The 12866-nt window shown below is 37.9% G+C and overlaps 1 protein-coding gene across 1 annotated transcript in view; it reads right to left on the reverse strand.

Annotated features, from left to right (window-relative positions):
• DDB1 (damage specific DNA binding protein 1) overlaps positions 1–12650 on the reverse strand; it is a 114675-nt gene extending 102025 nt beyond the window's left edge. The window contains exons 1-2 of the mRNA XM_053720453.1: positions 12493–12650; positions 7767–7915 (exon numbers count right to left, since the gene is read on the reverse strand). Coding sequence (XP_053576428.1) covers positions 7767–7915; positions 12493–12553 — 210 coding nt within the window. The 5' untranslated portion in view covers positions 12554–12650. The remainder of the gene's footprint in view (positions 1–7766; positions 7916–12492) is intronic.
• Positions 12651–12866: the final 216 nt, after the last annotated feature.

Raw genomic sequence — 12866 nt, forward strand, 5'->3', positions numbered from 1 at the left:
AAAAGTTACAATTTATTAAAATTAATTATAAATAGTTACAATTAATACAATGGTGAGTCATGGATCCATGAAGTTAACAATACTAATACAGCTTATAATCTTAATTAAGTGAAAGTAATAATAATAATTATTTAGAATTAAAGAGATAGAATTAAAACCAATAAAGCTGCGGGGCCTGATGGACTTCTGGCAGAATTCTATAAAATTATCAAGAATGATGATATCTCGGGAACATTAGTAGAACTTTAGCTATTTTGTACAGGGGAACCTAAAATCACCTTATTTTACGGACTCAACAGTGACTTTAATTCACAAGAAAGGGAAAGCAATAGACGAATTGGGGTCATACAGACCAATTTCACTTCTGAATCAAGACTACAAAATTTTAACGGCTATAATTGCAGATAGATTAAAGAAAGGAGTTGGTAAACTGATCCACAATGATCAATCTGGATTTATTCCAGGGAGAAACCCGGTTCGGAATATGCGCAGGGTGCTAGTTATTCTGGACCATTATTTTAACATTGCACAGATGTCTAATAAAAAAAATCACAAACAGACCTAGCTATGCTTACGATCGACACAGAGAAAGCGTTTGATTCCATAATTTGGGATCATCTATTTATGTCTCTCAAGAAATTTGGTTTTGAAGGAAACTTGATTCAGTTAATCAAAAGGATTTATACCAATCCACGGTCCCAATTGCTGGTTAACGGTGAATTATCTCAGTTTATAACTTTGCAAAGAGGTACGAGACAGGGTTGCCCACTGTCGCCCTTACTTTTTGATTTAGCATTAGAACCATTGGCGGTTCAACTCAGGCAAGAATTAAAGGGAATAGATTTTGGGGAACATAGTGTCGTAATTTCTTTGTATGCTGACGATATTATGTTGTTTTTACAACATACCAAAGAAAGTATTCCTAAATGTTTGGCAATCATCAATAATTTTACCTCTTTCTCTGGATATAAAATTAATAAGGAAAAGTCAGAGTTGCTTTGGATCAACCAAACAAGAGCGAGTTTGTCACAACATGGTTTCAAAGTAGTAAAATCGTTAAACTATTTAGGTATCAAAATAAGTAAAAACCCTAAAGAATGGTATAAGCTCAATTTCTCAGAGTTTTTTGATAGTCTAGAGCCTGGTTTCTCAACAGCCGGGCCGTGGCCCAGTACCGGGCCGTGATAGCCCTGCTGGTGGGCCCCGACCTGTCATGCCCCCCCTGCACACAAGGGGCAGACTGAGACCAATCAAGGCCCCAGGAACACTGTCTCACCCTGATCGAAATGTATTAAATTTTATGCAAATGAACATGGTAGCCTCTCTGCTCTGCCCCCAACAGGCCCCTCAACCTCCAGAGCCAGGACCCCCAACATTAAGGTCCAGAGAAAGGGCACCCAACCTCCAGGGCCAGACCCCACACTCCATGGCCCTCACAGCGACAGACCCCCGCCAGGGCCCCCACTAAACCCACACTTATTTGCTTAGTTACTGATAGGGCAACTGAAAACTCCAGCTTAAGGAATGTGCCAGGATCCGTGGAGATGTCATTTGTGGGCCCCCTACTTGCTGGTCCCTCGGCCCAGGTCCTATTTGCCTGGCTGATCAGCCCACCCCTGCTGCTCACTTTATATATATATATTTACACTGTATATATATATATATAAAACTACCGGGCCCTGGACATGTCTAGCTAAAATTTACCGGGTCTTGAGATCACTTTGGTTGAGAACCACTGGTCCAGAGGGTAGATTAGGTAAGTGGAACATACAATACTTATCGCTTTCTGCAAAAATAGTCTTGATTAAAACGATCGCTTTCCCCCGGTTATTGTTCCTAATGCAAAATCTACCATTATTGATGAATAAACAAGATGTTGCAAGGTACAATAGAGCGTGTGCGCAGTTTATTTGGAGTAAGAAGAAAATTCGAGAAACTACTGAGAAACTTGTTCAAAGCAAAAGATTCACAGGGCTGGCTTTGACGGACATTGTAAGATATAATATAGTGGCCCTTATGAAATATGGAGTAGACTGGTTAACGGAAGCTAACAATGTGACCTATTTTGACATGGAATCTATGCTATTAAAACCTTTTGATCTTAAGGCAATCCTACACCACCCATTTAGGAGGCTGCCCAGCAATGTTAGCATGCTCTTAACTTTTGCCAATGTGGTTCGTGCATGGCAGAAATTCTGCGGATTAGTAGGTCAAGATTTCCATATATCTAAATACTTGCCGCTTATTGGTACCCCCCGATTTTGTATCAGGGATAAATAATAATCCGGCCTTTAAAATTTGGTCACAGAAAGGGTTACGTTATTTTTCCCAGCTAGTTCAGGGTGAAGGGCAAGTGATACAAACATTTGAAAAATTGGCTGAACAATATCAGTTACCTACAAATACATTCTTCGCTTATTTACAAGCCCGAAGTTACCTCCTGAAATCTCTGCAAACACATAGAATTGTGTGGGACCAAGGAATTGATTCAGGAGTGAAATTATATGCGGCGGGGAAAAGATCTATATCATACTGGTATAAACTCTTATTAAATGTATCAGGGAAAGAACATATTAACAAAAGGAAAATGTTTCTCATTAAATATATTAATCCGGTGCAAGCCGAAGATATTGAGAGGAGTATTAAATTAGCAGATGCTGCCACGAGAGTAGTAAGTTGGAAAGAATCACAGGTTAAGCTTCTAAATAATTTTTATCTAACCCCAATGAGGATGAGCAAATGGGAACCGAATGGGGATAAGGGGAAATGCTTTAAATGTCAGAAAGTAGGAGCAGATCTGCAACATTGTATATGGAATTGCCCCAAGATCCGACAGTTTTGGAGCAGAATACAATTTTGGGTGAATAGGTTTTTACAAGAGGAGTGTGTTCTTCAATTAAGACATATTTTCCTTCTAAAAGAATATGGGCGACTTAAAGGTGAGGGACAATTAATCAATGATAAAGCTATTCCTTATATTAAAGGGACAGTCTACACCAGAATTTTTATTGTTTTAAAAGATAGATAATCCCTTTATTACCCATTTCCCAGTTTTGCATAACCAACACAGTTATAATAATATACTTTTAACCTCTGTGATTATCTTGTATCTAAGCCTCTGCAAACTGCTCCTTTTTCAGTTCTTTTGACAGACTTGCAGTCTAGCCAATCAGTGCCTGCTCCCAGATAACTTCTCGTGCACGAGCACAGTGTTATCTATATGAAATACGTGAACTAACACCCTCTAGTGGTGAAAAACTGTTAAAATGCAATCTGAAAGAGGTGGGCTTCAAGGTCTAAGAAATTAGCATATAAACCTCCTAGGTTAAGCTTTCAACTAAGAATACCAAGAGAACAAAGCAAAATTGGTGATAAAAGTAAATTGGAAAATTGTTTAAAATTACATGCTCTATCTGAATCATGAAAGTTTATTTTGGCCTAGACTGTCCCTTTAATGGTGGTGAAAAATAGTGAACAATCGCAACTAATAAATGGTGTGGCTCAAAACATTTAGGCTTTGTATTTAATAGTTGAATGAGAATCCAAATGTCTGCAGGTTAATAATGTTCGAATGAGACTAATAATTGGTGTGGCTCATAACATATATTTTGACTTTGTATTTAATGGTAAATGTGAATTCAAATGTCTGCAGGTTAATAATGTCTGTAAATGGGTAAACAGGGCAGTGGAGCGTGATGCAATACAGGTGTACAAATTAAAACAAATCAAAACAATGGATAATACATGTATGTGTTAACACGGAAAAAACAGTGGTAATCAATACAGTGGTAAACAATACAATAATGACAATAAAATGTCATTGGTGAAACAAACAGAATCTTTCTGCTAGAGTAATACAAACAATGGTTACTAAAAACCAAAATGTGAAAAAGTGTGAGTCAACAACGATAATGTCTTAACTCAAAAAAGTGTCTGAGAGAAATGTGTAGCAAACGATGATGGTAAAAATCCGGAAAGTGAAGGTAACTTGAAAATTAATAAGTGTCCAAACGTCAATAGTGTAGATGGCTTTTAAAAGTAATAAATACCAGAATGCTCCTTACCAGTCAACGCGTTTCGGTCTTCCAGTGACCTTTATCAAGACTTGATAAAGGTCACTGGAAGACCGAAACGCGTTGACTGGTAAGGAGCATTCTGGTATTTATTACTTATAAAAGCCATCTACACTATTATTTGTTTTTCTTTGGCAGAAGGATTATTCCTGAACCAACGCCAAAATTATTAACTGCCTTATCACTTTGAGAAGATTAGACAACATTCACACACTGAACATGGGAGCTGCTATAGACACACACTATTCACCTTTGGACACTTATTAATTTTCAAGTTACCGTCACTTTCCGGATTTTTACCATCATCGTTTGCTACACATTTCTCTCAGACACTTTTTTGAGTTAAGACATTATCGTTGTTGACTCGCACTTTTTTCACATTTTGTTTTTAGTAACCATTGTTTGTATTACTCTAGCAAAAAGATTCTGTTTGTTTCACCAATGACATTTTATTGTCATTATTGTATTGTTTACCACTGTATTGATTACCGCTGTTTTTTCCGTGTTAACACATACATGTATTATCCATTGTTTTGATTTGTTTTAATTTGTACACCTGTATTGCATCACGCTTCACTGCCCTGTTTACCCATTTACAGACATTATTAACCTGCAGACATTTGAATTCACATTTACCATTAAATACAAAGTCAAAATATATGTTATGAGCCACACCAATTATTAGTCTCATTCGAACATTATTAACCTGCAGACATTTGGATTCTCATTCAACTATTAAATACAAAGCCTAAATGTTTTGAGCCACACCATTTATTAGTTGCGATTGTTCACTATTTTTCACCACCATTAATATAAGGAATATCTTTATCATACAAGCCAAACTCAATTATCGAGGAGTGATTGTGTGTTGCAACCTTCCATCTCCTTATCTATTCAGATAATTATTATTACTTTCACTTAATTAAGATTTTAAGCTGTATTAGTATTGTTAACTTCATGGATCCATGACCCACCATTGTATTAATGTTAACTATTTTTAATTAATTTGAATAAATTGTAACTTTTAAACCACCTACATTTACCTACTTGTGGAGTCTTATACATAGTTACTTACAGACCCAGCCCCCAGTAGGGTGGCGTTTTGATATATCTCTGATTTCTTGCCAACATTCTTATTGACAACTAGGTGTCAACTTATTAAAGCCAGAGGTCTGTTTTTTAGCAGGCGCTTAGTATACCTTCCAATACCTAGGGGTGTCAACTTTTCAAATATATATACACTTTCATGGCAATAAATAAAACTGGGGTATGTGATACGCCCCAAACTAAAGATAGGCCTATCAGAAGAAATACTCTTACTTCCAACTCAAATTACAAGTCATACAACTGAAACTGAACCTTCCCAAAATCCTGGCAAATCTATGCATGGGGGGGCATGGGTGTACTCAGGAGGTCTTGCAGAAAACAACCTGGAGTGTTTTCATGCAATAACTTACAACAAGCTCTCTTAAATCACAGTCAAAAATCAATGTGTGTGTAAAAATAAAACATTACCACCACATACTTTCTCCAATTTTTTTGGCTATAACAGTTGCATCAAAACACTCCATATACAATACATTGGGATGTCAACTTTGCAAATATATGCATGTTCATGGCAAGCAAATAAATTGGGGTATGTAAAAAGGCCCCCAAATAGAAGATAGGCAAAGAAGATATGTTAAATGTGAAGAAAAAAAATCACAAACACATGCAAGAAGTTTGGCATTGCACCCCCCAAACAAGTCAACAAGCCTATGCATAGGTGGTGTATCACTGTTCTCAGGAGATGTTGCTGAACACATATTGGGGTGTTCTTTGGCAGTAACACATAACAGGAACTGAAAATCCATGCCTAAAGTACAATGTGTGTGAAAAACAGCACAAAAAAAATACTACCCAAAAGTTTGACAAAGACTGGTGGTTGAATTGGTGCGTGGAAAGTGTTAAAATACCAGCTTTTCAAATACCCTAGCTCCTGACTGCACGTGTAGTCTCCTCAACCGGCTCGTGACTGCACATGTAGTCAGTGAGTGGGACAGCAGTGTGTTTGCAAGTTGCAACGCGGGCAGTAGTCAGTCCGACTCGCAGAGCTCTAAGGACAGCAGCTTAAACGCTGAGCAGAAGTCAAAGGTTTGGGGTTTTTTGCAGCTAGCTCCCAGTAGTGCATTGCTGCTCCTGCTCTTGATATATGGATAGGAAGTGGAAGCTTAATAATGCTTGATAATGAAATGCGAGTGTCTTTATCTAATATTCCACTACATATTCAGAAACTGTGTTCATCCCATCAACCTCATACATCCCATTAAAATAGTAAGTATCTATTTATGTTATTAAACTTTTTTTAATTCTTGCACATACATACTGTTACTTGTAAATACATTTCGTTATTATATATATATGTATGTGTCCGTATCTCTTAAAACAAGTTAGTTTAACCTCCTGTTTGCTAGTACAACTGAATTACTGTGTCGCAAAATAATGTAGGTCTAAAAAGTGTGCCACCAACATGAAAGTTTGGAAAGCTCTGCCCTAGGGTGTCTACTTTTTAAATATATATATGGTTTGATAGGGGTAAATTACATTGGCCGGCTTCAAAAATGTCCCAAATAGGACATGGGTGCATGACAGATGTGAAAATTCCAAGTTGGAAAACTGGAATACACCCCCTAAAAATAAGGCCTTTTAGCCCCCAGAGAACCCGACACACCTTTACATGAGTGGTATGACTGTACTCCGGAGATGATATTAAATCCAAAGTTTTTTCCTTTTATTGTGACGTTTTGGGGTATTTAGCCCCTTCCTCAGACAGAAAAATACATATATTTTTCTATCTGAGGAAGGGGCTAAATACCCCGAAACGTCACAATAAAAGGAAAAAACTTTGGATTTAATACCGGAGAGTGCCTGTCTATTTTTGAAGTGTAGATACGAATGCTCAGGAGCACCCTGGATAATTGCCTTATTTTTTTTGGAGAGTGCTGGTCTATAATTGAATGAAGTATATATATATATATATATATATATATATATATATATATATATATATATATATATATATATATATATATATATATATATATATATATATATATCACCAGTTTGTGTTTCTATTGAAAATTTTCTTAAAATTGCTTGATCTCTCTGAATCATGTAAGTGCAATTCTGACATTCACATCCCTTTAATTATAGTGTCCCTGAGTGTTAATGGTAGCAAAGCACTAACAGCTAAAGGTTAATCACTATGTCTATGCATCACTATTATCCAAGGGGTTAAAAATCACTGTGATCCTGGCAGCAAATGGGTCAAGATAGATTTTGGGCTGGTTCCAGATTTGAAAGAAATTAGTCAAGCCGCAACATAAACAATAATCCAGCTCGGTCATACAATAAGAAGAATTTCTTCAACAATAAAAAAAACTAAAAAAACAAACAAACAACAAAAAAACATGGTCATCAAAATCCTATTCGTCCTATTGGATCACAACACTACCGTCCAAAACCTCCAATGACAAATAAGCACTTCCACCCACTACAAGCCCAATCCTTATTTACACACAACCTTGGCAAAGACCACCGATTACCATTCTCCAATAACACAGCTACTTTGCCCATGAACCCCAAATATTTCATCTCTATGCCAGACACACCCATTCCTCAATGACCTAAAGCCAATTCATTCAATGGTCTTACCTTAGGTCTGAAAAGCTCCATAACTGCAATCTTTCCGTACATCCCCACCTCTTTCACGGGCCGCAGGCCCTCTGGTGTCACAACATAGATTTCTAGCCTTGTGTTCTTAGCGATAAGGAGGTTCAAGTCATCTTCAGAGGTGAAGTGCCCTGTAATGGAGAATATACTATTTAAAGGCTATCAGTAGTAAGGATCTAACCAAAATGTAAAAAATTATGTGGCCAATCACTACATACGTTATAAAGAGTAAATGTAATCTATATTGTTGCATGAACTCCCCAGACTAAAAAGCAGGGCTTGACAAATGTGTGGCGCATTGCTTGGATTTGTGAGCCTGGTTGAGTGCAGTTGTCTCCTGTCATCTAACTCCAGCAGCCACCTACACAGTGCTGGGAATTCACAGTATTATGGGAATTACAGTTCCAATGAGCACAGCCACAGCATTCCATAATCATACAGACAAATATCTGGGACTAAATATCCCACAAACCCCCACTGCCAAACTGCTACTAAGCAGGTATTCACTTAATTTTCCATCTGTTTGCTTCTGTTTAGCATGCTTGAAGTATATCAAAATAATGGCTCAGGACACACTGCTCTTTTTACACACAAAAGTACCTGTTATCTGCACACCTAATTTCATGAATATTGTTTGCAGCCGTTTTTGATACAGGTTTGGGTTTAAAAAAATTTATAAAAAAAAAAATAGTGAAAAATCCTTTTTCTTTTTCACCAAAACACGCTTGTAGACATTGTAATCCACCAATAGAGGTTTAGCTCACACTAAGCCTCCTATTAGCTCGGATCAGGGCTCTGTGAAGAAGGTTCAGGATTAGCACGGCTTTCCATCGCCCTACAGGTAAGTATTTCTGCATTTTCTTTAAATTAAGTAGGTGCATTTGTTTGTATATTTGGTTCATGAAAACAAAACATATAGCCGTGTTTCGTCACAAATGCAAATGTCTAATAAATTATGCAAATATTGTTTTTGCATTACACATAACTAAACATTTTATATAAAAATATCAAGGTATTTCAAGTAGACTGATCCTTTAAGATCCCTGTAGACTTTTACTCTACCCTATATGTCCCTGTGTCCAATTTTAAGACGTTACCAATCATTGGCACAGGAGGTACCCAGGTTTAAAGGGACACTAAACCCAATTATTTTCTTTCATGATTCAGAGAGAGTAGAATTTTAAGCAACTTTCTAAATACTCCTATTATCAATTTTTAATCGTTCTCTTGGTATTTTCATTAAATGTTACCACCAATAAACAAGCACTATCCAGGGTGCCGAACCTAAAATGGGCTGGCGGTTAAGCTTTACATTCCTGCTTTTCAAATAAAGATAGCAAGAGAATAAAGATAATTTGACAATAGGAGTAAATTTGAAAGTTGCTTAAAACTGCTGCTCTATCTGAAAAAAGTGGGTTTAATATCCCTTAAGGAAGAAGTTGGTCATAGCTGACTTAATATGTATGTCAGGGTTGTATTGGATACAAACATGGGTTTTGTTCTGTGCCTTAAAGGGGCACTAAACCCAAAATATTTATTTCATGATTCTAGTAGAGAATACAATTTTAAATAACATTCCAATTTACTTCTATTATCTAATTTGCATCATTCTATAATTTCCTTTGTTGAAGAAATAGCAATGCACATGGATGAGCCAATCACATGAGGCATCTAAGTGCAGCCACCAATCAGCAGCTACTTCTAGATATGCTTTTCAACAAAGGATATTAACAAAATTAAGCAAATTAGATAATAGAAGTAAATTAGAAAGTTGTTTAAAATGACATGCTCTTTCTAAATCATGAAAGAAAAAAATGGTTTCATGTCCCTTTAATGTTCCAACTGTAATCCAGTGATTAAATAAAAATATTTGACTCATAATGTAACCCCCCATAAATCATTAAAACTGAAACACTGCCGTATACAGTCATTATTTATCCTACCTTTTTTTTTTTTTGCTAGAAAACTCCTGTATAAATTGTTATTCAGTGTTTAAAGGGATATTAAAAGGGACATGAAACCCAAACATTTTCTTTCATAATTCAGATAGAGAAAAAAATTTGAAACAACTTTCCAATGTACTTTATTATTTAATTTGCTTCCTTCTCTTGTTATCCATTGCTGAAAGATTTATCTAGGAAAGCTCAGGAGCAGCAAAGAATATAGGTTCTATCTGCTGATTGGTGGCATATATATATATATATATATATATACATATATATATATATATATATATATATATATATATATATATATATATATACACACACATACACACACCGATTGTGATTGGCTCACCCATGTGTTCACTTAGAAACCAGTAGTGCATTGCAGCTCCTTCAGCAAATGATACCAAGAGAATGAAACAAATTAGATAAAAGAAGTAAATTAGAAAGTTGTTTAAAATTGTAATCTGTTTCTAAATCATGAAAGAATTTTTTTGGGTTTCATGTCCCTTTAAGCAGCCCTTGCACTTGTGTAAAACTCTGCTCGTCTCCCACTCCATTGAGAGGTTAAAAAACAAGTTATGGAATCTGTGTTCTCATCAAAATGATGCAAGGTTTAAACCAGAGATTTGATCTGCAACATTTTGGGGGTTGGGGAATGTTGGTTTTAGTATTTAATCCCTTTGTAGAGGTTAAACACATAGTGTAGCGCTGCAGGAACCTATAAAGGGAATTTAAAATAATTAGAAGTACAAGGTTTTTAAACACCTTGTGGGGCTTAAACACAGAGTTTAGGCGTTGTTAGTATTAAAATGACTTTTTTATTATTGCCCTTTAAAATGATGGTAAAGAATACCCATTTGAAGCAGTCCCCACCATTTTATACTTTGCATAAAATTCACGTGCCTAGCCCCTGACAGTGTGCATGCGTAGTTGGCTTTATATTTGCAAATTTCAACACCAATTTAACCCCTTGACCCAATATGATGCATATATACACGTTGCAGCATCAGGAAGCTACAGCAGCCTCAGCTGTAAAGTGACTGCCAAGAGCTGTTGTTCCTGACTGAGCTGCAGGCATCTTTCGTAATATGACAACGGAACACGATCAGTACTCCGGTTCCATATGAAGGCAGATTTCTGCCCGCTACAGACAGTGACACTGTGCAGGTGGGAGGGAAGGTTGGAGACGGGTGGGAGGCCCAGCAGAAGAAAGGTGAGGGACCCTCCCTACAGAAAAATGGGTTTGAATGGAGGGAGGGGGCACTACACAAACATGGTGAAATGGGGGGAACCACTACACTGCAGAAAAAAAAATACATATTAAAAAAAAAAAAAAAATTAAAAAAAAACACATAAACTAAGTACTCGCAGGCAGCTGCCAGTACCAAAGATGGCTGCCACTAGTGGGAAGTATAGGGGGAAGATCACTACACTGCAGAAAAAGAAAAAAAATAAGCCCTGACTGCATACTGGCCAACTGTCTTGCAGTACCTAAGATGGTAGGATGAGTGTGAGTGGGGGTTAAGGGAGCAGTTTCAGAGGGGATCCAGGAGGTGGGAGGTGTCAGGTAGGAGGGTAATACCTACATTAATATAGTATTACCCTTACCAGCTAATTAATTAACCCCTTAACTGTCAGGAATTTCAGAACTGTGGTGTGCAGCTGCAATAGCAGCCTTCTAATTACCAAAAATCAAAGGCAAAACCATATATGTCTACTATTTCCAAATACCAGAGAAGCTTTTACAATCAAAAAAAGCCAAACATTTTTTTTTTATATGATCACATTTGGCTCGGAAATGGTGGCATGAAATATACCAAAATTGGTCTGGATCATTACCTTGGGTTGTCTACTGAAAAAAATATATATAGTTTTGATAGGTAAAAAACAAACAAAACAAGGCTCTATTTCTGTTTAAATGCTAAACATTCTCCGGTGCTCTGTGGTGGGCACATAGGGAGGTGGGCAGTTAGTGAGGTACTGAGCAGTGTAGCGCTGTGTTGCGGGCACACAGTGAGGTGTAGTGTTTTGTGCATACAGTGAGGTGTTGTGGGTACACAGTGAGTTGTTGTGGGTACACACTGTGTAGTTTAGTGTTGTGGGCACACAGTGTGATGTAGTGGGCTGTGCACACACTGTGCGGTGTAGAGTAGGGTTGTAGGTACACACTGTGGTGTATTATATGTGCTGTGGGCACATACTGTAGTGTAGTATATGTTTTGCTTGCACACAGTGTATGTTAGTGTGGTGTAGTGTTATGGGCATGTAGTATTGTGGGCACACAGTGAGGTTTAGTGTAGTGTTGTGGGCACACACTGTGGTGCAGTATATATGTTGTGGGCACACACTGTGGTGTAGTATATGTGTTGTGGGCACACACTGTGGTGTAGTATATGTGTTGTGGGCACACACTGTGGTGTAGTATATGTGTTGTGGGCACACACTGTGGTGTAGTATATGTGTTGTGGGCACACACTGTGGTGTAGTATATGTGTTGTGGGCACACACTGTGGTGTAGTATATGTGTTGTGGACACACACTGTGATGTAGAATATGTGTTGTGGACACACAGTGTATGTTAGTGTGGTGTAGTGTTATGGACATGTAGTATTGTGGGCACAGTGAAGTTTAGTGTTGTGGGCACACACCGTGGTGTAGTATATGTGTTGTGGGCACACAGTGGGGTGCGAGGAACACAGCAGACAGTTCATGCCTTGCTAAGCACCGTGGCTTCTACACTCAGATCCCCCAGCCTGTACCTGTCACGCAGCCGTTGACCGCGGTGGGCTTCTGGGCCGTCACTACATAGTTGTAGGACATGGTGCGCGGGGACTGAGAACCCGGTGACAAGCGCCAAAATAGTCGTCAACAGGCCGTGGGTTACAGACACCGGAAGCGAGGAACCAACAAGACAGGAAGAGGGGTACAGAGCGGCAGAGGGTGAGAGAGTTTGCGGTTTCAGCGGTCCCGTAGGATAAGAACTGGATAACTAGTCAGTGCCAGGACCCGTGCACGAGCAGCACCGCCTGTCATCAGCCTGTAATAAACAACCAGTTGTTGCCATTATTGTCTCCTATCGAAGTGGTTTGGGGACTGCCCGAAACAAATATGGCCACTGAGTCTAAATTCACCC

This window comes from Bombina bombina, chromosome 7, assembly GCF_027579735.1.
Source record: "Bombina bombina isolate aBomBom1 chromosome 7, aBomBom1.pri, whole genome shotgun sequence".
NCBI lineage: Eukaryota > Metazoa > Chordata > Amphibia > Anura > Bombinatoridae > Bombina > Bombina bombina.